At 51.7% G+C, this 24,242-nt stretch overlaps 2 protein-coding genes across 5 annotated transcripts in view; one reads left to right on the top strand and one right to left on the bottom strand.

Annotated features, from left to right (window-relative positions):
* OGFOD3 (2-oxoglutarate and iron dependent oxygenase domain containing 3) overlaps positions 1-12,342 on the bottom strand; it is a 26,468-nt gene extending 14,126 nt beyond the window's left edge. Inside the window, 4 exon segments of the mRNA XM_030922553.1 lie at positions 1,356-1,398; positions 3,488-3,563; positions 8,045-8,274; positions 12,172-12,342. Coding sequence (XP_030778413.1) covers positions 1,356-1,398; positions 3,488-3,563; positions 8,045-8,274; positions 12,172-12,245 — 423 coding nt within the window. The 5' untranslated portion in view covers positions 12,246-12,342.
* The window catches only part of HEXD (hexosaminidase D), a 25,666-nt gene continuing 13,507 nt past the window's right edge, over positions 12,084-24,242 (top strand). Inside the window, exons 1-4 of one of the 4 annotated variants that reach the window (XM_010354371.2) lie at positions 12,084-12,496; positions 13,697-13,831; positions 19,527-19,636; positions 23,011-23,098. In XM_010354371.2, coding sequence (XP_010352673.2) covers positions 13,748-13,831; positions 19,527-19,636; positions 23,011-23,098 — 282 coding nt within the window. In that variant the 5' untranslated portion in view covers positions 12,084-12,496; positions 13,697-13,747. Of the gene's footprint in view, positions 12,497-13,696; positions 13,832-19,520; positions 19,637-19,949; positions 20,104-23,010; positions 23,099-24,242 lie in introns of those variants that run through there. The other 3 variants (XM_030922550.1, XM_030922551.1, XM_030922552.1) reach the window with 3 other exon arrangements.

Genomic DNA, 24,242 nt, shown 5'->3' with positions numbered 1-24,242 from the left:
TGGGTATCGTGGCACATGCCTGTAATCCCAGCTACTCAGGAGGCTGAGGCAGGAGAATCACTTGAACCCAGGAGTCGGAAGTTGCAGTGAGCGGAGATTGCCCCACTGCACTACAGCCAGGGTGACAGAGCGAGACTCCGTCTCAAAAAAAAAAAAAAAAAAAAAAGAACTTAATTTTCAGAACCCAAGAGAAAAGAGTTTGCAGAAAAAAGTCACACAGACCATCACAGAAATACTTTGAAATTCTTAGAGTCTATAAATTAATTTCTTAGAAGTTTCAAAGATGCAGACTCAGGTCTATTCAGTGATTACAATTCAAAGCGATCACCAAATACACAGAGAGAAACAGATCTTCAGACAATTCCACACACCAAGCAAGAAAATAACCCTGAGGAAACCGCATGGGAATTTGTGCTAACACCAGCTGCGCTGGGGACTGACTCCCAGTCACTGCCCGTCAGGAGGGTGAGGCCATGGCGGGTGGTGACTCCGTGATCCCTGTGGCTGCAGGTAACACAAACCAGGGCTTTAAAACAACACGAGTTTATTCTCTCACAGTTCTGGAGCCCAGAAGTCCAAAATCGAGGTGTGGGCAGGGTCCTGGGGAGGTCCCGCCCGCCTCTTCCCATAGCCACACCACTCCCATCTCTGCCTCCGTCTTCACAGGACCTTTTCCTCCTCCCTCTCAAGTCTCCCCCTGCCTCTGTCTCCTATGGGCACTTGCCATTGGATTTAGGGCCCTAAATCCGGGAGGATCTCATCTTGAGATCCTTAAGTTAATTACATCTGCAAAGGTCCCTTTTACAGATCAGATCATGTCCACTGGGCTCCAGGTGAACACATTCTCCGAGGCCATCAGCCGACACCCTGCAGCGTCACACAGGGGACAACAGCCCCACAGGGCGTCCATGGAGGCATCCAGTTCAGAGGTTGCAGGATGCGTTGCAGCATGTCTGTCCCACGGAGGCTCTGCTGTTTCCCGGCAGCTCCATGGGCTCTCCTGCGTCCAGCGCACACGGCCATCTCCTCGCTGGGCTCCCACCCCTCTCCCTTGCCGGCTCCCTGCTTCCAACCCCCTCTATTCCCCCAACATGAACTGCAGCCAGGCAGGCTGTGACATGCCATGAAGAGATGGCCACGCACATCTAAGGACACACTCTCCCCAGTGAGGGTCCGCTGCACAGATTTCAGTCAGGCGCGGCTGCTGCGGCGGGTGCTGAGAAACACCATGGCAGGCCTCACCCACATTTGGGGGCATGCAGGGAACCCTGCACGTCTGTGCCTTCCCCTTCCCATCCAAGTGAGAGCAAAGTTAAAGGGTGAAATAAAGGGGGCAGGAACTACATTCAACTCACCCCTCCGTCAGATCCTCCCAGGGAGAGCCCCTTCTCAGCTATGCTGTAGGGAGAAAATAATTCAGAATTTAGTTACTGGAATTGTCTATAATGTATCATCTAGGCAAAACGTCAATCAGCACAATTAATGCAATGTTAGTGGGTCCTGCGTGTTTCATGTTTATGATGTAAACAAATGTTTAGACCAAACGACTCAACTTTCAAAGTTCAGTGCATAAGCGACAATACTGCCATTGCTGTCTTGTCAATATTTGACTCAGCTTAGAAACGACTGGGCTTCAGCACTTTGGGAGGCCCAGGTGGGTAGATCACGAGGTCAGGAGTTCGAGACCAGCCTGGCCAACATGGTGAAACCCCGTCTCAACTAAAAATACAAAAATTAGTCGGTTGTGATGGCAGGTGCCTATAATCCCAGCTACTCTGGAGGCCTATAATCCCAGCTACTCTGGAGGCTGAGCCAGGAGAATCGCTTGAACCTGGGAGGCAGAGGTTGCAGTGAGCCACGATCATGCCACTGCACTCCAGCCTGGACAACAAAGCAAGACTCAGTCAAGAAAGAGAGAGAGAGAGAGAGAGAGAGAGAGAGAGAGAGAGAGAGAGAGAGAGAGGGAGGGAAGGAGGGAGGGAGGGAGGGAGGGAAGACATGAATGGCTGGGCTTAATCGCTCATCTTCAATATCAAAAGCCACCTGGGCCAAGCTAAGGAGCCTTGGGAGCATCTAGGGGAGGGCCCGCTGCTCCCCATCTCTCCTGGGACCTCAGGCAGGCGGGGGAAGCTTTGAGATTCACCAGCTCAGGAGATAGGGGCCCTGCCCATGGTGGGAGAAAGATACGTATGCACCAGCTGTGCTGGACCAGAGAGGACCGCCCCGAGCTGCCACAGGTGCTGGGAGCCGCCTGTGGACACCAAGCGGGGACACGCCAGGTGCCTCAGTGAGACGCAGTAACCCCCCATGGAGCTAGGCAGCATCCTCGGGGGCAGCCTCCCTGGGGAGAATCTCAGGGCGGGGCACGTGGCCCAGGGCTGCACAGGCTTAGCATCTCAACAAGTGGTTGGAAAATCAAAACTTTCTTTTAAGATCTCAGTAAGAAAAGTCCAGCACCAGTGGCCTCTGAGTGGCGTCCTGTGCTGCCACAAGTCACAGCCAGGTGGGCTGAAGGGCTCCTTGGAGGCAGTTGCAGGGCAGACACTGAGTGGTCATTGGGCAGTGTCCTGGAGGCTCCGAGGGGAGCATGGGGCACTTAGCAGCAGCCCCCAGAGGCAGCCACGACCCCTGCAGAGGAGCCCGGGCCTCCAGGTACTCTCTCAGCTACTGTTTCGCTGAGGGCCATGGTCTCCTCTTCTGAAATCGGAAAATATGAGCTTGGCCCTTGAAAGTACATAATTCTTTTTTTTTTTTTTTTTTTTTCTTTTTTTTGAGACAGAGTCTCACTCTGTTACCCAGGCTGGAGTGCAATGGCACGATCTCGGCTCACTGCAACCTCCAACTCCCAGGTTCAAGTGATTCTCCTGTCTCAGCCTCCTGAGTAGCTGGGATTACAAATGCATGCCATCACGCCTGGCTAATTTTTTGTATTTTAGTAGAGATGGGGTTTGGCCATGAGCCCAGGCTGGTCTCAAACTCCTGAGCTCAGGCAATCCACCCGCCTTGGTCTCCCCAAGTGCTAGGATTACAGGCATGAGCCACTGCGCCCAGCCCAGAAATTCTTATAAAATTATAATACAATCTTTTTTTTTTTTTTTTTTTTGAGATGGAGTCTTGCTCTGTCGCCCAGGGTGGAGTGCAGTGGTGCGATCTCGGCTCACTGCAACCTCTGCATCCTGGGTTCCAGCAATTCTCCTGCCTCAGCCTCCCAGGTAGCTGGGACTACAGGGGCTCACCACCACGCCCAGCTAATTTTTTGTATTTTAGTAGAGACAGGATTTCACCATGTTGCCCAGGCTGGTCTTGAACTCCTGAACTTAGGCAATCCGCCCCTCTCCCAAAGTGCCAGGATTACAGGCATGAGCCACCGAGCCCAGCAATAAAATCTTTAAAACCACTTTATTACTAATAATGCTCTGCTTTCCACCCTGGCCCCACTCCGCATGTGTTTGTTTAAATCCCGCGGTGCTCAGGGACAGGCGGTTACCTGCGAATCTGTTCCGCTTCCTCCCTGGTGATGACGACATCGGTGACACCTCTGCCGCATTTCCTGGGGGTGCAGCCTGGGAGGGGACAGCCAGGGTGAGACACAGTTTCCAAGGCCACCTGGTGCATGCCCTTCCAGGGGATCGGGGCCAGAGCTGGCTAATACGCCTGGTCAAATGTGAATTTCAGACACACAACCACAGCTCTCCAGAGTGCATGCGCTTTGTGCAGTGCGTCTGGAGTTCATGTCTCACTGGGCGTCCTTGGCTTCCAGTGGCTCCAACTGGAGATTTAATCCAGAAGCACCAGTTGCTGCCCCAAACCTTGGGAAAGCCACAGAAGCCCCAGACACGGAGTCGACAGCATTCCTGAACCATCACTGACTGCAGGTCCAGACACCCACAGGCACCGTCAGAAAACCCTCCTGAGACCACCAGAGCGGAAAACCCTCCTGAGACCACCAGAGCAGAGCTTGGTCCCAGTCCTTCCCCAGGGCATAGGGAACTGTTCCCCACATCCCCCTGTCTCTCCCCGTACCTCGGTGACCTGCGGAGGCTGAGGGGAAGAGGAAGCAGCAGCTCAAATGGGGGTCAGGGTGGTCGGGGGCAGGGACAGGGACAGGGTCGTTGGGACAGGAGCAAGATGGTCGGGGCAGGAGCAGGGTTGCCAGGGCAGGGGCAGAGACAGGGTCGTTTGGGGCAGGGACAGGGTCGTTGGGGCAGGATCAGAGTGGACAGGAAAGAGTCAGGGTCATTGGTGCAGGGGCAGGGTGGATGGGGCAGGGTGGTCAGGCAGGGTTAGGGTGTTTGGGGCAGGGTGGTCGGGGCAGGGGCAGGGTCGTTGGGACAGGGACAGGGTGGTTGAGGCAGCATTGCCCAGATGCACAAGGCACAGCAGAGTGTCAGAGAGGGGCCCAGCCATCCGCCCCTGTGGTTTGGTACGAAGTGCAGCTGGCTTTGTGTGCTGGGCAGGCCGCAGGCCATGCCTGACTATGAGACGGCAGCCCACAAGCACCAGGACATGGGCCAACCGGGACTCCACAATTTGCTTCTCCTCCCTCTCCCTACGTCCCGCCTAGAAAGCTAACCCACGGCCGGGCGCGGTGGCTCAAGCCTGTAATCCCAGCACTTTGGGAGGCCGAGGTGGGTGGATCACAAGGTCAGGAGATCGAGTCCATCCTGGCTAACACGGTGAAACCCCGTCTCTACTAAAAATACAAAAAATTAGCCGGGCGAGGTGGCGGGCGCCTGTAGTCCCAGCTACTCGGGAGACTGAGGCAGGAGAATGGCGTAAACCCGGGGAGGCGGAGCTTGCAGTGAGCTGAGATCCGGCCACTGCACTCCAGCCTGGGCGGCAGAGTGAGACTCCGTCTCAAACAAAAAAAAAAAAAAAAAAAAAAAAGAAAGTCAACCCTGAGCCTGGACATGAAGCCTTCCCCTCGGGACCATGGGAATAAAAGCCTCGCACTCAGTGCTGAGCACCAGCATCAGGGGCTTGGACCCAGGCATCACATGGCACCATGATGACCTTGTTCCAGGAGATAAACAAAGCTCCACTTGGCTGAATATCAGGGAAGGGGGGCTGTAGTTACATGTGGTTAAATGATCTATTGGACATAGGCGTTTTATTTCAAAAACAGAAAGTCATTTTATGCTTTTTTATAAGGTTTCCCCCACTAAACATGAGGACACAGGAAAGCGGAAACCAAACGGCAAATGCAATGAGAGCCACACAGGCCTGTGGCGCAGCCTCTGTACTAGCAACGAGAATCACTAGAGGGAAGAGAGGGTCCCCTGTGACACAGGAGCGACTCGACAGGAAGGGGAAGGGACAGCAAACAGCAGACAACATTGCCCCATGACACATATGGCAGCCAAAGCAGAGATACTGCTGGGTTCACACTCTGGAGATTCTGATGCACCTTTTCCATAACTGGTGGGTGAAGGGGACAGAAACTGGTGATGAGAATTTGTGCACATGAGCGTGGGTCAGGAGAAATACTCACAAAGTTGTAAAAAATGACGAAAAATCTCATGCATTTAGAAATTTTTTAAATTTCCAAGTACCTCATGAGTTAAAAAACAATAATAATGAAAATTAGAGGCCGGGGCAGTGGCTTATGCCTGTAACCCCAGCGCCTTGGGAGGCCGAGGCGGGTGGATCCCCTGAGGTCAGGAGTTTGAGATCTGCCTGGGCAACATGGGTGAAACCCCGTTTCTACTAAAGTTACAAAAATTAGCCAGACATGGTGGCAGGCGCCTGTAGTCCCAGCTACTCAGGGGGCTGAGGCAGGAGAATCACTTGAACCCAAGAGGCTTAGCGGAAGTTGCAATGAGCCAAGACCACACCACTGCACTCCAGCCTGGGCAATAGAGTGAGTGACACTCCGTCCACAAAAAAAAAAAAAAAAAGAAAGAAAGAAAAAGAAAATACATCAAACCATTTGTTTTATTGTAAAATACATACAACACAGAATTTACCATTTTAACCAAGCTTTTTTTTTTTTTTTTTTTTTTGAGACGGAGTCTCACTCTGTCGCCCAGGCTGGAGTGCAGTGGCTGGATCTCAGCTCACTGCAAGCTCCGCCTCCTGGGTTCACACCATTCTCCTGCCTCAGCCTCCTGAGTAGCTGGGACTACAGGCGCCCTGCCACCACGCCTGGCTAATGTTTTGTATTTTTAGTAGAGACGGGGTTTCACCGGGTTAGCCAGGATGGTCTCCATCTCCTGACCTCGTGATCCGCCCGTCTCGGCCTCCCAAAGTGCTGGGATTACAGGCTTGAGCCACCGCACCCGGCCACCAAGCTTTTTAAAAAGTGTGCAGTGTGGTGGCATCAGGCACAATTGACCTCCAGAACTTTTCCGCCTCCAGGTGAAATCCCAAACCCATTAAACATGGACTTCCCATCCCCCCTCCCTCATTCCAACATTTTTCTTTTTTGGCAGGGGTCAGGATCTCGCTCTGACACCCAGGCTGGAGTGCAGTGGTGCACTCTAGGTTCACTGCAGCTCCGACCTCTCGACCTCCCAACCTCCTGGGTTCAAGTGATTCTCCCACCTCTGCCTCCTGAGCTGGGGGTACAGGCGTGCACCACCGCACTTGGCTCATTTTTTATTTTGTAGAGATGGGGTCTCACTGTGTTTCCCAGTCTGGTCTTGAACTCCTGGCCTCAAGCGATCCTCCTGCCTGGACCTGCCAATGTGCTGGGATTGAGGATGAGCCACTGCTCCAGGCCATTCCAACTATTTTTAATGTTGATAAATTATTAATGATCGCAAGAAAAAATTCTGCTTGGTGCTGGTATTCAAAAAAGAGTTTTGGCCGGGCGCGGTGGCTCAAGTCTGTAATCCCAGCACTTTGGGAGGCCGAGACGGGTGGATCACGAGGTCAGGAGATCGAGAACATCCTGGCTAACACGGAGAAACCCCGTCTCTACTAAAAAATACAAAAAACTAGCCGGGCGAGGTAGCGGGCGCCTGTACTCCCAGCTACTCGGGAGGCTGAGGCAGGAGAATGGCGTAAACCCGGGAGGCAGAGCTTGCAGTGAGCTGAGATCCGGCCACTGCGCTCCAGCCTGGGCGACAGAGCCAGACTCCGTCTCACAAAAAAAAAAAAAAAAAAAACAACAACAACAAAAAAAAAAAGAGTTTTGCAAAACTGGGATGTTAGAGAGAGAACTGCTAAGAAAGAGAGAGCACTCACAACAACCCACAACAGAAGCACGTTTATTTTCCTGACCCCAGGCGGTCCCGTCCCTCCCTGCGGCGCAGCTGGGACCACGTTCACGTGCGTCACAACGGCGCCCCTTTGTGGAAGAACTTGGCAATCTTTTCTTGGTTAAAGTGCAAAGCATTGAATTGAATTTTTTAAAACCTGAATTCTGCCTCAAAAACCCAGTCGCGCATCTTGGATTTTTAAAACTAAGATTTTTAAAACATCCAGATGGCATGGAATGCTCAAGAAAACAGAAGTGACAGGAGGCCTACGGGCAGCGGGCTCTGCAGTGGCCGGCCCGGTCAGCCCTGCTCCGGGGCCATGCGCTCTCCAGGGTGCTGAACCCCGGCCCTGCCAACCGCAGCGCTGCTCCAGGCTCTGGGCTGCCCTGGAACCACCACCACCCCCATATCAGGCCCAGGCAGAACAGGAGCGGGGGAGAGGAGCTGGGGCGCAGGACAACAGAAGGGTTGCCGGTCGCTCCTTGTTACATTTTCCCCCAACATTCTCCGACGGTACCACATTCTCCAGTCAAAAAACCTTTCTGGCTTTGACTTTCTCATCCCTATCTTTCTAAGGCAAACCATCTCCTCCGCTGGACTGCACAGCTTACTAAAACGTTGACCGTGGCCGGGCAGTGATGGGCAGGGCCCGAAACACCTGCACTCCCAGCCAGGTGTGGACTAGCCAGCCCGCAGGAGGGGAGAGGTCGTCTGCTACCCCCAAGCATATCACATCCAACCCAATTCCCACCTCTTCGTCTCAGCCAATGTCCTTTAACCACATTGAGTCTTATTTTAATGCGTTACTTTCCTGAACTACCGCAGAGCCTGTGGCACTGTACCTTCAAACCTACGGTGACTGTCGTAGTCCTCAGAGCAGGGCACCTCGATGAATCTCCCCGCCACGACCTCGCCACGGCGGGCCAGGACCTCTGCGACCCCGTCTTCGGCCCCTAAGCTGCTCCAGAGCAGAAGTGCGGTGAGCACAAGGCTGGCCCCCAGGCCCGCAGTCCTTAGCCACGGCCTCTGCCAAAGCCTCTGCACCTCCCGCGGGGCTCGGTCCTTCTTGGTGCTGAGAACAGAAAACAGGCCATGTCACCCAAATGCAGAGTGAGGCCAGAGAAAACGCTCCCCAATCATCAAAGTGCATGCACCATGACCCAGCCTTCACTCACACCTCACCCCTGAAACGAGGGCTTCCTGCCTGGGGCCAGCGCTGTCCACTCAGGAGACACGGACTCTTCCCTCCCTTTCCCTTCAGGGGTCTCCAATACACACTAGCTGCCTCCTGAGCCAGGGAGTTTGAGAAACACTGCAATAGAGACCCATGGGTTTTAAGCAGAAAAAAAAAAAAAAAAAGGCCAGACATGTTCCTTATAAAGGCCACTTGAGGCGGGCGCAGTGGCTCATGCCTGTAATCCCAGAACTTTGGAAGGCCAAGGTGGGCAGATCACCTGAGGTCAGGAGTTCAAGACCAGCCTGACCAACATGGTGAAACCCTGTCTCTACTAAATACAAAAAAAAAAAAAAAAAATTAACCAGGCATGGTGGAACATGCCTGTGTAGTCCCAGCGACTCAGGAGGCTGAAGCAGGAGAATCATTTGAACCCGGGAGGCAGAGGTTGCAGTGACCCAAGATTGTTCCATTGCACTCCAGCCTGGACAATGAGAGCAAAACTCCATCTAAATAAATAAATAAATGCCACTTTAATGTGAGACGTTTCACAACAAAATAAGGATGTTTAAAAGGGTTTGCTTAGCAAAATGGGACAGGATGGGGTGCCCTGTGGTGCAGCTGTTCTAGGACAGGCTGGTAGTGATGGGGGCCTCCATGCAAGGGTGAACCCTAAGGACGGGGGCCGCTGGAGGAAGGCTGTTTCCAGAGTGGGGCAGAGGTGAGCCCCCTACAGCTCAGGTGTTCCATCAGGGCCGCGCTCACTCCCCTCCTGTAAAATAAGCTTCACGTCTGCTCCAAGGAGCAGGTGTTGGGTCTGTCCCACTGCCGAGAAGAGAAGGGCTTTGGACATACGTATTTCCAAAACTTGAATAAAGGCTAATTTAAGGTATATTAGGACAATATTTCTTTTATTTATTTATTTTTATTTATTCATTTTTTTGAGACAGAGTTTCACTCTTGTTGCCCAGGCTGGAGTGCAATGGCACCATCTCGGCTCACTGCAACCTCCACCTCCCAGGCTCAAGCAATCCTCCTGCCTCAGCCTCCTAAGTAGCTGGGATTACAGGTGTGCACTACCACGCACAGCTTTTTTTTTTTTGTATTTTTAGTAGTAGAGACAGGGTTTCACCATGTTGGTCAGGCTGATCTCGAACTCCTGACCTCAAGTAATCTGACCGCCTCAGCCTCCCAAGGTGCTGCAATTACAGGCAAGAGCCACCACGGCCAGCCTCAAAAGTCTATATTTCTATATTAACCATTCAGTGCTGACAAAAACTGTTACTCAGTATTTCAGAAAATGTACAAGTGAACTGGAAATTTTTTTTTTTTTTTTTTTTTTTTTGAGACGGAGTCTCGCTCTGTCGCCTGGGCTGGAGTGCAGTGGCCGGATCTCAGCTCACTGCAAGCTCCGCCTCCCGGGTTTACGCCATTCTCCTGCCTCAGCCTCCCGAGTAGCTGGGACTACAGGCGCCCGCCAGGTCGCCCGGCTAGTTTTTTTTTGTATTTTTAGTAGAGACGGGGTTTCACCATGTTAGCCAGGATGGTCTCGATCTCCTGACCTCGTGATCCGCCCGTCTCGGCCTCCCAAAGTGCTGGGATTACAGGCTTGAGCCACCGCGCCCGGCCGAACTGGAAATTTTTTAAATGTATTAAATAACTTCTCATATTATTATTGAAGAAAATAGGTAGGTGTATGTTTATACTTGAAATATTCTTTTGGAGAGATTTGGCTTTTGGGAAAAGGTAGAATACTTATAAATCATTGCTAGGTCATTCATTTATCCTTAATAAAATTATAGCTGCATGCTAGTCTGATAGTAGTGGGTTCCCAGAACTTAATAACCTTAGTGTCACCAACGTTGGTATACAACCTCCCACTGCTAAACTTGACTGGCTTTAAAAAAAAAATTATAGGCCGGGTGCGGTGGCTCAAGCCTGTAATCCCAGCACTTTGGAAGGCCGAGACGGGCGGATCACGAGGTCAGGAGATCGAGACCATCCTGGCTAACACGGTGAAACCCCGTCTCTACTAAAAATACAAAAACTAGCCGGGCGAAGTGGCGGGCGCCTGTAGTCCCAGCTACTCGGGAGGCTGAGGCAAGAGAATGGCGTAAACCCGGGAGGCGGAGCTTGCAGAGAGCTGAGATCCGGCCACTGCACTCCAGCCCTGGCGACAGAGTGAGACTCTGCCTCAAAAAAAAAAAAAAAAAAAAAATTATAGCTGTGGCCAGGTGCAGTGGCTCATGCCTGTAATCCCAGCACTTTGGGAGGCCGAGGTGGATTGCTTGAGGTTGGGAGTTTGAGACCAGCCTGGCCAACATGGTGAAACCCCGTCTCTACTAAAAATACAAAAATTAGCTGGGTGTGGTGGCGGGCGCCTGAAATCCCAGCTACTTGGGAGGCTGAGGCAGGAGAATCTCTTGAATCCGGGAGATGGAGGTTGCAGTGAGCCGCGACTGTGCCTCTGCACTCCAGCTTGGGCAACAGAGCCAGACTCTGTCTCAAAAAAAAAAAAAGAAAAAGAAAAAGAAAAAAAAATTATAGCTGTGAACTAGCATAAGGCATTTAGTATTAAGGAAGGAGACCACTACTCCTCCTGCTGCCCTCCTCCCCCAACCTTGCCTAGTTCACAAGACAGGAGGAAAGAGAGAAAGAAACAAAAGTAAGATAAATAGCCAGACAACCTTGGCACCAGCACCTGGTCCTAGGAGTTAAACAAAGTAATAACAATAACATCAACCCCTGGCCTAAACTACTTGTGTTATCTGTAAATTCCAAACACAGTAAGAAAAAAGCATAGTAAAACTTTCTGTTCTGTTAGCTGATGCATGTAGCCCCCAGTCACGTTTCCCACGCTTGCTCGATTTATCACGACCCTTTCACGTGGACCCCTTAAAGTTGTAAGCCTTTAAAAAGGCCAAGTATTTCTTTTTCGGGGAGCTCGGCTCTTAAGACGCAAGTCTGCCAACGCTCCCGGCCGAATAAAAAACCTCTTCCTTCTTTAATCCGGTGTCTGAGGAGTTTTGTCTGCAGCTGGTCCTGCTACAATATCCTATCTAGAAGACTCCAAAAGTAGCTGAGATGAAGAGGGGATAAAAATCTCAAGAACAAACTATGAGGTTTAAGAGTTATTGTAGCTATCCAAACCTGAGGTGTCCTCCTGATATTCCTTAACTGACGGCTTCAGTGTGCAACTCGTCAATAGAGGGGAATTGGGCACTCTCGAAAATAGCAAAATATTAATATCAAACAAGCAAGAAGCTGCATTCTGCACGCTAGAAGATCCTTCACTAATACCTGCAAACCAATGATCACATGTAACATTTTAAAATACTAAAACTAAGCCATTCCTCCATGGCACCCGATCCTCTAGAAGTCCACGGGGAAAGCAGTCTTCGTGGTTTAAAAGTGAAGGCGGAGGCACGCTCCCGGCTCAGGCGGACTTTCCAGGCTGCTGGGTGGGTTACTCCACGCGACAGCGACAGCCAAACGGCAAGTTCCAGGAGCAGCAGCAGCAGCAGCTCATCAGGCTGGAAGCAAAGCCCCCTTCTCTTTCTCATGCCCCTCTGGGGTCAGTGGGCTTCCACTGTCGGCCACCGCGGCTTCCGCCCGCACCTGCCCTGCTCCCAGCATGGGATGCGATAGGCCCCGCCCCTCCGCGGCAGACCACGCCCCATCTGCCCCACCCCCACCCACCCGTCGGGCCAGGCCCCGCCCCGTCAGACCCCGTCCCGCCCACTCCACGGCCCAGTCAGCCGCTGCAGCGCGCGCCCTTCCCCTCCTCGCCGCTACCTGCTCCGGTTCCGGCGCTCGGCAGCTCCGTTGCCCTCGGGCGCCTTGGTTGCGGCCCTCCGCTGAAGCGCCATCGGGCCAGGCCGCCGCAGAGCCGAGCCGGACGCGGGCGGCAGGCCTGGGGACGGACGCCGTGACAGGGAGCGCGAGGCGGGCGCGGCGCAGGGACGCGGGAGCGACGCGCTCGGCCATCGGCCCCTGGGCTGGCGGCCAGGCCCGAGCAATCGGCGGCCGATCTGGGCGGGGCTCAGAGCGGAGGCGGCGGCCGCGGGGGCGAGGTCCGCCTGGTTGCACCCCCGGACCTCGCGGGACCGCGGCGGCGCAGGTGAGGTGCGGGTGCGGCTCTGGCTCCGCGCGCTCGGCCGGGCGGCTGCCGGCTGGAAGCGTTTCCCCCCGTGCCTGTACCTGGAGAGGGACGGCCGGGCTCCCGAGCGGCGCCTCCCAGGTGGCTGTCCCGCAGCGACACCGAGCCTGTGGGTGAATATTGTGGGTAACTGGTCGTATGCAAAACTGAAAATGCGTAGTGTCCGTGTGCACCACTGGCCTGCCCTGCTGTGTTACAGAGTCCTTAGGGTCAGAAGCCTCCGAACCCTTGCACGGAAGCAGGGGTTGGATTATTGAACTGAATCTGTCTCACAGGCAAAGCTTTCCTTTCCTCTTCTCACTCAATCCTTTGTGCTTTCATAGTAGATAGGAAAAATAAATTAATTAATTAATTAAGTTTTACCCTTCCCCAGCTGCTTCGTTATCCTTTGGACGCCGCTTTTATTCAATATAATACTACGGTCAGCTCTGATGCACTGGGGGGCTTTTTAAAAATTATTAGCTTACCTTAAATCCTAGACAGTTTTCTCCGACCTGGAGTCAGTTTTGCAGTTTCTTCCTCTTTATAATCAAGCTGATCTGAGCTGTAGAAATACAAATTAGTTTTAATATTACCTAAAATTAGGATAAATTTCCTACAGAAGCACCATATTGTGTGGCTTAATAAGAAAATGTTTAGAGGCTTCTGCCCGACTTTTCACTAGCATAGTACATCTAGTTTAATAAGATCTTTAAAACGAAGTTGTTTTGCAGTTACTTGTGTTATTATAGATCATAACCATCTTATAAACAAACTGGGTGGCTTGGCCAGGCACGGTGGCTCACGCCTGTAATCCCAGCACTTTGGGAGGCTGAGGCAGGTGGATCATGAGGTCAGCAGTTTGAGACCAGCCTGGCCAACATGGTGAAACCCCCTCTCTACTAAAAATACAAAAATTAGCCAGGCATGGTGGCCAGCACCTGTAACCCCAGCGACTCCACAGGCTGAGTGCTCTTTTGTTTTAGCAGCAAATCACACATAGCAGAGGTTTCTATATCTTAACATGGAGAAAGACTTCCGGTTCATTTTCATGTTAACAAAATGAATTTCCTCCGAGTTAATCAAAACTGGCTAGTATCAGAACTGAAACTGAAAGTATAAGGGGAAAGGCAAAGGGAGAAGCTTCTGCCCCTGTTGATAACTCTTGATTTTCTCCACTAGGAAGAAGTCCCCGAGGAGACTTCCCCATAGGAGTTCACAGAAAATATTGAAATGTCAGGTTCCACGCCATTTAAGATGAGATTAGTTCATTTAGACCTTAAAGGAGCTCCACCAAAGGTCTCATACCTCTCAGAGGTAAGGACTCCCTTTTATCTCTAGAGCATCACTTTTTGCCTTGTCTTCATTCTTTAAAGTTTTGAGCAGTGTTCTGTGGAAATGGGTGCCTAGAACACAACCGCAAGGTTCTTGGTGGAGGAAGATGGTGGCAGCAGCGTTGATTTTGAATTTCCCCCATAGCCTCTCACAAAAACAGAACAACCAGGATGACAAAAAAAAAAAAACAAGAGAGAGGACAAAAGAAACTCACAGCTTCTTTCTTGTGGGTGGAAGTGTGTCTTTCCAAAAAGATATGTTCAAGTCTTAACCCCTGGGACCTGTGAAGGAGACTTTATTTGGAAATAGGATCTTTGCAGATGTAATCAAAGTAAGATGAAGTTGTACTAGAATATGGTGAACCCTAATCCAGTGATTGGCATCCTTACGAGGAGCAGGAAATTTAGAACCTGAGACACACGAAGGGAAGGCAGTGTGAAGACCCAGGAGGACACCCCACGGTGCCGGCAGCCAAGAAGGTCATGATGCGCCGTGAACCCCGAGATGCCAAGGATAGCTGGCGATCACCAGAAGCTATTGAGAAGCAAGGAAGGGTCCTTCTCTGCAGCCTTCAGGGAGAGCTGGCTGTGCTGACACCTCGATTTTGGACTTAGGGTCTTCAGAACTGTGATAGAATAAGTTTCTGTTTTCAAAAACCACCCAGTTGGTTTTTGGTTTTGTTTTGAGAGGGAGTCTTGCTCTGTTGCCCAGGCTGGAGTACAATGGTGCAGTCTCGGCTTACTGCAACCTCCACCTCCTGGGTTCAAGCAATTCTCCTGCCTCAGCCTCTGGAGTAGCTGGGGTTACAGGCGCCCGCCACCATGCCTGGCTAATTTTTGTATTTTTAGTAGAGACGGAGTTTCGTTGGCCAGGCTGGTCTCTAACTGCTGACCTCATGATCCACCCGCCTCAGCTTCCCAAAGTGCTGGGGTTATAGGCGTGAGCCACCGTGCCCGGCCAAGCCACCCAGTTTATGGTCATTTATTACAGCAGCCCTAGAAAACGAAGACACTCTTCAACAAAACGAGGTATCATGGTGTCCCCACGGATCCCAAACTACAAGTGGGTGGGGCCAAACCATAGACAGAATAACACCTGTGTGGGGTTAGCAGCCAAGCAGGAGGTAACAGAGGAAAGAGGGAAATGCCGACAGTGCTAAGACCAGAGGACCCAGAAAATAGCCTCAAAAGTAAATAAAGGTCTTGTTTGGACGAACGGAGGCAAGATGGCGCAGTTCCAGGTTCTTCACCGTCAACTTTCCCGCGCCCGGGAAACACAGGGGTCGACTGGCAGGCGCAACCCGACCTCTGAGGGCGAAAAACCGGAACCCGCCTAGCCACGCCTACCAACCCGCCTATGTCCCGCCCACTGCCCGCCCACTCCCGGGCCCAGGACATAATAGCCCCTCCCGGCGGGCGTGCGGTGCGAACTTCCTTGGCCCCTGCTCGTGTGCGGACCTAGGAACCTCGCCCGAGAACGCGGGAGCGACTTCGTCGGCCTCCACCGCCGGAGACCGGTGAACTTCTCCCCTCCTTCACATTGGCAAGTTAATAAAGTTTTTTTTGCCTTGCCTACTTGCCTTTTCTCTGGCATTTGCTCTGGGGGTCGCATTAAAGCAAATCAGGTCTCCCATAGGGAGAAGCGGGGCAGAGTTTTAATGGCTCCTGTCTGAGATTGAGTGCAAAGAGACTTAAAGGAGGGTGCAGGGGAGGCCGAGGCTGCAAGACTCTCAGATATACCTAACGAAACTTTCAGGAGGGTGTAGGGGAGGCCCGAGGCTGCAAAGTTCTCAGAAATACGTAATGAAACTTCCTTCCAGAGGAACAGCACCCCCTGCTAAGGACAAAACGGGGAAAGAATGCGGCCGGGCGCGGTGGCTCAAGCCTGTAATCCCAGCACTTTGGGAGGCCGAGACGGGCGGATCACGAGGTCAGGAGATTGAGACCATCCTGGCTAACCCGGTGAAACCCCATTTCTACTAAAAACTAGCTGGGCGAGGTGGCCGGCGCCTGTAGTCCCAGCTACTCGGGAGGCTGAGGCAGGAGAATGGCGGGAACCCGGGAGGCGGAGCTTGCAGTGAGCTGAGATCCGGCCACTGCACTCCAATCTGGGCGACAGAGCGAGACTCCGTCTCAAAAAAAAAAAAAAAAAAAAAAAAATCCACATTGAACTCGGCAGGAACAGCGAAGGGAAAGGGGAATGCTCAGGTCCTGGGGAAAGGCGTCCAGAAGAGGTGGAAGTCAAAAAGTGCTGCAGAAGTAGCTACACAGAGCCTGCAGTTTCTAATACCGCATGGCAGCAGTAGAGGAGGGGGCCTTGAGGCTGGCCTGTCAGCATTGCAAACACAAGAGCCTGTTCTTAAAAATGAGCAACAGGCTGGCCATGATGGCTCACGTCTGTAATCCAGGCACTTTGGGAGGCCAAGACAGACAGATCACCTGAGGTCAGGAGCTTGTGACCAGCCTGCGAAACATGGAGAAACCCCGTCTCTACTAAGAATACAAAAATTAGCGAGGCATGGTGACACATGTCTGTAGTCCCAGCTACTTGGGAGTCTGAGGCAGTAGAATTGCTTGAACTCAGGAGGCAGAGGTTGCAGTGAGCCGAGATTGCACCACTGCACTCCAACCGAGGTGACAGAGCAAGACACCATCTCAAAAAAAGAAGGAAAAAAAAAAAAGAAAAAGCAGGAAAGAGTATTAACATCATACAAAGATAGGTAAGAAAAAGGAAGGCCGGGCACGGTGGTTCACACCCCTAATCCCAGTACTTTGGGAGGCCAAGGAGGGTGGATCACAAGGTCAGGCGATCAAGACCATCCTGGCTAACACAGTGAAACCGTGTTGCTACTAAAAATACAAAAAATTAGCCCCATGTGGTGGTGGGCACCTGTAGTCCCAGCTACTCGGGAGGCTGAGGCAGGAGAATCGCTTGAACCTGGGAGGTGAAGGTTGCAGTGAGCCGAGATTGTGCCACTGTGCTCCAGCCTGGGTGACAAGAGTTAGACTCCGTCTTGACAAAAAAAGAAAAAAGATGATCTGAATAGCATTGCAACAGTGAAGGTGCTCCAGACACACAGGCCCACTCAGCAGGAAACACTGTTCCATAATATTTCATAATGAGATAAAAGATACTCGGAAGATGACAGAAGCTGTGAAAGAACAGCATAAATCAGAAATAGAAAAGCCCAGGCCATGGCCGGGCGCGGTGGCTCAAGCCTGTAATCCCAGCACTTTGGGAGGCCGAGACGGGCGGATCACGAGGTCAGGAGATCGAGACCATCCTGGCTAACACCGTGAAACCCCGTCTCTACTAAAAAATACAAAAAACTAGCCGGGCGACGTGGCGGCGCCTGTAGTCCCAGCTACCCGGGAGGCTGAGACAGGAGAATGGCGTGAACCCGGGAGGCGGAGCTTGCAGTGAGCTGAGATCCGGCCATAGCACTCCAGCCTGGGTGACAGAGCGAGACTCCGTCTCAAAAAAAAAAAAAAAAAAAAGAAAAGCCCAGGCCAGGCTCAGTGGCTCACGCCTGTCATCCCAGCACTTTGGGAGGCCAAGGCAAGTGGATCACTTGAGGTCAGGAATTCGAGACCAGCCTGGCCAACATGTGAAGCCCCGTCTCTACTAAAAATACAAAAATTAGCCAGGCGTGGTGGTGGGCGCCTGTAATCCCACCTACTTGGGAGGCTGAGGCACGAGAATCGCCTGAACCTAGGTGGTAGAGGCTGCAGTGAGCCGAGGTTGCACCACTGCACTCCAGCCTGGGCGATAGAGCAAGACTCAGTCTAAAAAAAAAAGAGAGACAAGCCGAGAAATGTGGTAACTAGACAAAAGGAGGGTGTAAAAAATTGCCTGTGGAGCTCAGAAATGAATTCTAAAGAAAAAACATTTTTTTAATGAAGACTAAACTGTAAGAAGTATAAAAGTGAGTAGATACCATGGAAAGTGCAGTATTTGGAAACAGATGACAGAAAAGAAAAAAGCAAACACGGAGAGATGAAAAGGCATTCTGACAATTGAATATGGCAAAGAAGACTGAACTTACACACAGCTGATGAAAAGCCATTCTGACTTGGGCTGGGTGCAGTGGCTCATGCCTGTAATCCCAGCACTTTGGGAGGCTGAGGCAGGTGGATCATGAGGTCAGGCGTTCAAGACCAGCCTGGACAACATGGTGAAACCCCGTCTCTACTAAAAATACAAAAATTAGCCAGGTGTGGTGGCAGGTGCCTGTAATCCCAGCTACTTGGGAGGCTGAGGCAGGAGAATCACTTGAACCCGGGAAGCGGAGGTTGCAGTGAGCCAAGATCGCGCCATCGCACTCCATCCTGGGGGACAAGAGCAAAACTCCATCTCAAAAAAAAAAAAGAAAAGGCGTTCTGACAATTGAATATGGCAAAGAAGATCCAAGTTACACACAGCTGGAGTCCCTGTTTCCGTTATCTGTTGCTGCATGACAGATCTCCCAAACTTAAGGTCCCCATTCATCACTCCTTGTGTTTCTGTGGGTTGGCTGCATGGTTCTGCTTTTCTGACCGAGGCTCCTCAGGTGGTCACAGCCCCGTAACATGTAGAAACATCTGATGGTCTGTGTGGCCTTCTGTGTCCAGCAGTTCATCCCGACTGTCAGCTGGGGCTCCTTGGTTCTCCTGCACATGTGTCATCCAGGAGGCCTAGCGTGCACCTGTAGTCCCAGCTTCTTGGAAGGCTGAGGCTGGAGGATCACTTGAGCCCAGGAGTTGGAGGCTGCAGCGAGCCATGATCATGCCAGCACACTCCAGCCTGGGCGACAGAATGAGACCCCGTATGTTAAGAAAAGAGGCTGGGCACAGTAGCTCACACCTGTAATCCCAGCATTTTGGAAGGCTGAGGTGGGCAGATCACCTGAGGTCAGGAGTTCGAGACCAGCCTGACCAACATGGTGAAACCCTGTCTCTACTAAAAATACAAACATTAGCTGGGCGTCGGGGCAGGCCCCTGTAGTCCCAGCTACTCGGGAGGCTGAGGCAGGAGAATCACTTGAACCCGGGAGGCGGAGGTTGCAATGAGCCCTGATCGCGCCATTGCACTCCAGCCTGGGTGACAGAGCAAGACTCCATCTCAAAAAAAAAAAGAGAAGGAAGTGGGGAGAAGAATGAGGGGGAAGGGACCCCATGAGTACAGCCCAGGAACAAATGAGTTCTACACCTCTCACCTCCCCCGGGTGCTGACCCCAACCCTTCAGAGCCCTGCTCCCCCTGCCCCAGCTCCTCCTGCCCCATCCCCCATGCCTTGCCATTCTCCTTCAGCCTGGCTTCCTGTCCCCTGTGCCTTGCCAGTGCCTCTCAGCCTGGCTGCCCTGCTGGGCCCCTGTACGTGAAGAGCTGCTTCTCAGTGGCTCCCTGCTGGCCGGAGCCATCCCTCCCAAGCTGAGCCACTAGCACTAACCTATTGAGTAGCAGCCCTGTTTCATAGCATATCTCCCCTGCTGTGCAAAACAGTCACTGGAACGGGGAGTTTCATTTGGCATATAACATAAAGTACACATTCCGGATTTAAGGTTCCTAGGAAAAATAGGAATAGCAACTCCCACAGTCTCCACAGGCTGAAAGGGAAAGCGTCTCCCCTCTGTGGACATGCCATGTCACTCATGCTCCAGCAGCCACTTCTTCCTAACCTCTTCCTGTTTACCCCCCAGATTTTTCCTCTGTTCCGTGCACTAGGTGCAAACGGCCTCCTCATTGAGTATGAAGACATGTTTCCCTACGAGGGCTCTCTGAGGCTGCTGAGGGCCAAGTACGCCTACAGGTAACACTGCCTACAGGTACCACCGCCCGTGGCAGGGACGGGCGCGGTGGGAAAGTGGGGAAGGGGAGGTTCCGCAGGGTGGGAGGAGCAGCAACCTGGAGGTGCGGGTGGAACAGTCAGGAAATGAACAGTGGTGGGTACATTACTTTTTTGTCTTTTAAAATTCATCTCTTTAATTGTAAAAAATAATCATAAAATGAAAACAAAGTTTCATTTCAGTCACTGGAGAGAATTTTGAAACATTTAAAGGGCGAGTAAGCATCAGCAGCGTCCCCTACACGGAAAAGCTGTATTTCCTGTCTCTGTCCTGCAGGCGTTTCCTCTGTTGACGGGAAGGCCTGGAGAAGACTGGGCTAGAGAAGGCTAGAGAAGGCCTCCGCATGGGGAGAGACTGCTCTTCAGGCCACAGTTGAGCCTTGAGTTAGAGAAGTGAAGAATTAAAGGGGAGAAAAAATCAATAAAATCAGGTGTGGTGGAGATGGGAGGCCCCTGGTCCGCGTTAAAATCACAGGTCTCTGTGAAAATCAGTGACAGCCCCAAAGATAAATGTGCAACGGACACTAACTGGCCAATCCCAAAGGGAGAAACAAAAAAGGCCAATAAGCGTATAAGAAAATGTTAAGGCCGGGCGCGGTGGCTCATGCCTGTAATCCCAGCACTTTGGGAGGCCGAGGTGGGTGGATCACTTGAGCTCAGGAGTTCGAGACCAGCCTGGGCAACACGGTGAAACCATCTCTACAGAAAATACAGACATGAGCCATGGATAATGGCATGGACCTGTAGTCCAAGCTACTCGGGAGGCTGAGATAGGAGGATGACTTGAGCCTGGTGTTAGGTTTTTTAAAGGGAAGGCAAGGGTTAAAGAAAGAGAGGGCAGCTCTACAGCAACACAGGTATGTTGCAGAAACCTACAGAGGTGGGGGACCAGCTTAATGCCAGAGCGCACCGCCGCTTACAGGCTGGGCACTTCCAGGCCTGGACGGGAGGGGCTGGGCAGTAGGGCTTGCTGCCGGGAAGATGTTGAGAGACGTTCCTGTGGTGAGGCAGTTGGGTCCTTGTTCCCGGCAGAATCTGATCAGGATGTTCCTTCACTTGGGTCTTTGGCCAACAAGGTGTGGTCGGGATGTTCCCGGGCCGTGTGGTCAGGTGGTTGGGATATTCCTTCAACCCAACAAGGTGTGGTCGGGATGTTCCCGGGCCGTGTGGTCAGGTGGACAGGATGTTCCCGGGCCGTGTGGTCAGGTGGTTGGGATGTTCCTGGGCCATGTGGTCAGGATGTTGGGCAGGATCTTGGGCAGACCGAAGCCCTGTGGAATGTTTCACTTCAGCCTGGGTCTGGAAAATGGTAGGGGGCTTACAAAATGGTCCAGTTTGGATTAACACCTGGGAGCCAGAGGCTGCAGCGAGCTGATATTGCACCACTGCACTCCAGTCCTGGGCAATGGAGCCAGAGTTTGTCTCAAATAAAAAGGAAAAAAAAAAGGAAAGAAAGAAAATGTTAAACCCTCATAGTACTCAAATCAAAGAAACTAAATCAACAATGCAACACCATCCTGGCCACCAAACTGGTAAGGCTTCTAAAAAAATTGTAAGACTCGGGCCGGGCGCGGTGGCTCATGCCTGTAATCCCAGCACTTTGGGAGGCTGAGCAGGTGGATCAAGACCAGCCTGACCAACATGGCGAAATCCTGTCTCTACCAAAAAAATACAAAAATTAGCCAGGCGTGGCCAGGTACAGTGGCTCACGCCTATAATCCCAGCACTTTGGCAGGCCAAGGCGGGTGGACCATGAGGTCAGGAGATCAAGATCATCCTGGCCAACAGGTGAAATCCCGTCTCTACTAAAAATATAAAAAGTTAGCTGGGCGTGGTGGCAGGCGCTTGTAGTCCCATCTACTGGGGAGGCTGAGGCAGGAGAATGCCCGGAACCCAGGAGGCGGAGCTTGCAGTGAGCCGAGATCATGCCTGGGCGACACAGCTAGACTCCATCTCAAAAAAAAAAAAAAAAATTAGCTGGGTGTGGTGGTGCACACCTGTAATCCCAGCTACTCAGGAGGCTGAGGAAGGAGAATCGCAGGAACTCAGGAGGCAGAGGTTGCAGTGAGCCAAGATCACGCCACTGCCTTCCAGCTTGGGTGACAGAGCAAGACTCCATCTCAAAAAAATAAGAATAATAATAAATACAATAAATAAATAATTGTAAGACTCTGTGTTGATGAGAATGAGAAAGAGGAAAACTACCTGCTGGTGAAAGTAATGTGACGTCTGTTCTGGGAGGACTTCGGCTCCATGTGTCAAAACAACCCACACCCCATGCAGCCCACATGTGGTTAGACCAGAAGAGAGGAACAGTGAGCCAGGGTGTTGGCCTGCGATGAGATGATCAAGGGTTTGCATTTTCTTCATACTTTTCTAGTTTTCTTCCTACAGTGAAGATGTTCTGTCTTTTGATGTGAAAAAGTAAAGTACCAGGGTTCCTTTGAAGCTTGAAACAGGAATATTTAAAGACTTTACATAACTCATAAATCGATAGAATGGATTAGCCTAAAATGGTTCAAACGCATACAAAAACTAGAAATAGCTTTTTTTTTTTTTTAGATAAATTCATAAATGACAGCTCATTTGTGAAAAACAAAGAGGTTGACCCAGAGCAGTCAGCCCTTCCCAGGATGTGACCCTCCGGCAGGGGACGTGTGCCCCAGGGATGATTTCAGATTGAGGCCCTGTGGTGGGCCTGCCCTCGGGCAGCTGCTGACCTGGCTCTGGGTCTGCTGACCTGGCTCTGGGTAGACTGTGGCTCCTTCTGTAGCACTTTTTTTTTTTTTAGACAGAGTCTTGCTCTGTCTCCCGGGCTGGAGTGCAGTGGTGCGATCTCGGCTCACCGCAAATTCTGCCTCCTGGGTTCAAGCAATTCTCCTGCCTCGGCCTCCCAAGTAGCTGGGATTATAGGTGCCTGCCACCAGGCCCAGCTAATTTTTGTATTTGTAGTAGATACGGGGTTTCACCATGTTGGCCAGGCTGGTCTTGAACTCCTGACCTCAAGTGATCTGCCCACCTCGGCCTCCCAAAGTGCTGGGATTAACGGCGTGAGCCACTGCGCCCGGCCTTGAGTAGTTTCTTGTAAAATGTGATGACTTCATTCTCTTGTTGCGGGATGAAAAGCAAACTGTTACTTGAGGACGTGCTAGAACATCATCTTCCCAAATTTTAGAGCAGGTACCTTTCCAGAAACCAGGATATCTATCAAGCTTTGTGGAGTGAGGGCCTCACCGTTTCCTGGAGAGCCCCCTAGGGCCTGATGAGGAAGGGCTGGGGGCGTGTGGACATCACATGCTGCCCACGTGAGCCTCTCTGCATGAATTTTGTCTCTCCAGCCCCTCTGAAATCAAAGAGATCCTGCATCTGGCTGGACTCAATGAGCTGGAGGTGATTCCCTTGGTGCAGACATTTGGACACATGGAGGTGAGTGGCAGGATGGAAGTTACCTGTTACCTAGTGCCAGGCGTGGAGTCCAGAAGCTGCAGGCTGGGCCAGGCTTGTGCCCAGGGGTAGGTGTAGCGGGCCTGTGGTTGGGGTGCAGGCAGCGCAGCTCAGCACAACACAGAGAGGACTTTGGTCTAGGAAGGAGCTGCAGGTTGGGGCAGGCTATCTGCCTGAGGAATGGAAGGAAAGAGCTAGAAAGGGGGTCCTGGAGGCTGGGAGGTGGTTTCCTTTTTAACTTGTATTCATCAGAATATTACTATGTGAGGTAAAACACAGTATTAAAGAAAGAAAAGGTGCTTTTCAGGCCAGGTGCGGTGGCTTACACCAGTAATCCAGCACTTTGGGAGGCTGAGGCTGGCGGGTCACCTGAGGTCAGGAGTTTGAGACCAGCCTGGCCAACATGGCGAAACCCTGTCTCTACTAGAAATACAAAAATTAGCTGGGTATGGTGGCGGGCACCTGTAGTCCCAGCTACTCGGGAGGCTAAGGCAGGAGAATCGCTTGAATGCAGGAGGTGGAGGTTGCAGTAAGCCAAGACCATGCCACTGCACTCCAGCCTGGGTGACAAGAGCAAGACTCCATCTCAAAATATATATATACGGCCGGGCGCGGTGGCTCAAGCCTGTAATCCCAGCACTTTGGGAGGCCGAGACGGGCGGATCACGAGGTCAGGAGATCGAGACCATCCTGGCTAATACGGTGAAACCCCGTCTCTACTAAAAAAATACAAAAAACTAGCCGGGCGCGGTGGCGGGCGCCTATAGTCCCAGCTACTCGGGAGGCTGAGGCAGGAGAATAGCGGGAACCCGGGAGGCGGAGCTTGCAGTGAGCTGAGATCCGGCCATATAATATATATATACACACACACACACACATGTTCTTATATATATATATACACACACACACATATACACACATGTATGTACACACATACATGCATACATATATACACATTCTTTTTTATATATATACATACTCTTTTATATATACATATACACACACACACACATACTCTTTTTCACATCTGTATCAAACAGACAGGAAGTGATGCAACATTAACCACCACAGTTTGATTTAATGGCTCTTAGGTTCCATTTATTTCTCTAACAGATACACCATTCTG

This window comes from Rhinopithecus roxellana, chromosome 19, assembly GCF_007565055.1.
Source record: "Rhinopithecus roxellana isolate Shanxi Qingling chromosome 19, ASM756505v1, whole genome shotgun sequence".
NCBI lineage: Eukaryota > Metazoa > Chordata > Mammalia > Primates > Cercopithecidae > Rhinopithecus > Rhinopithecus roxellana.
This window is presented reverse-complemented; position numbering and strand designations above follow the sequence as displayed.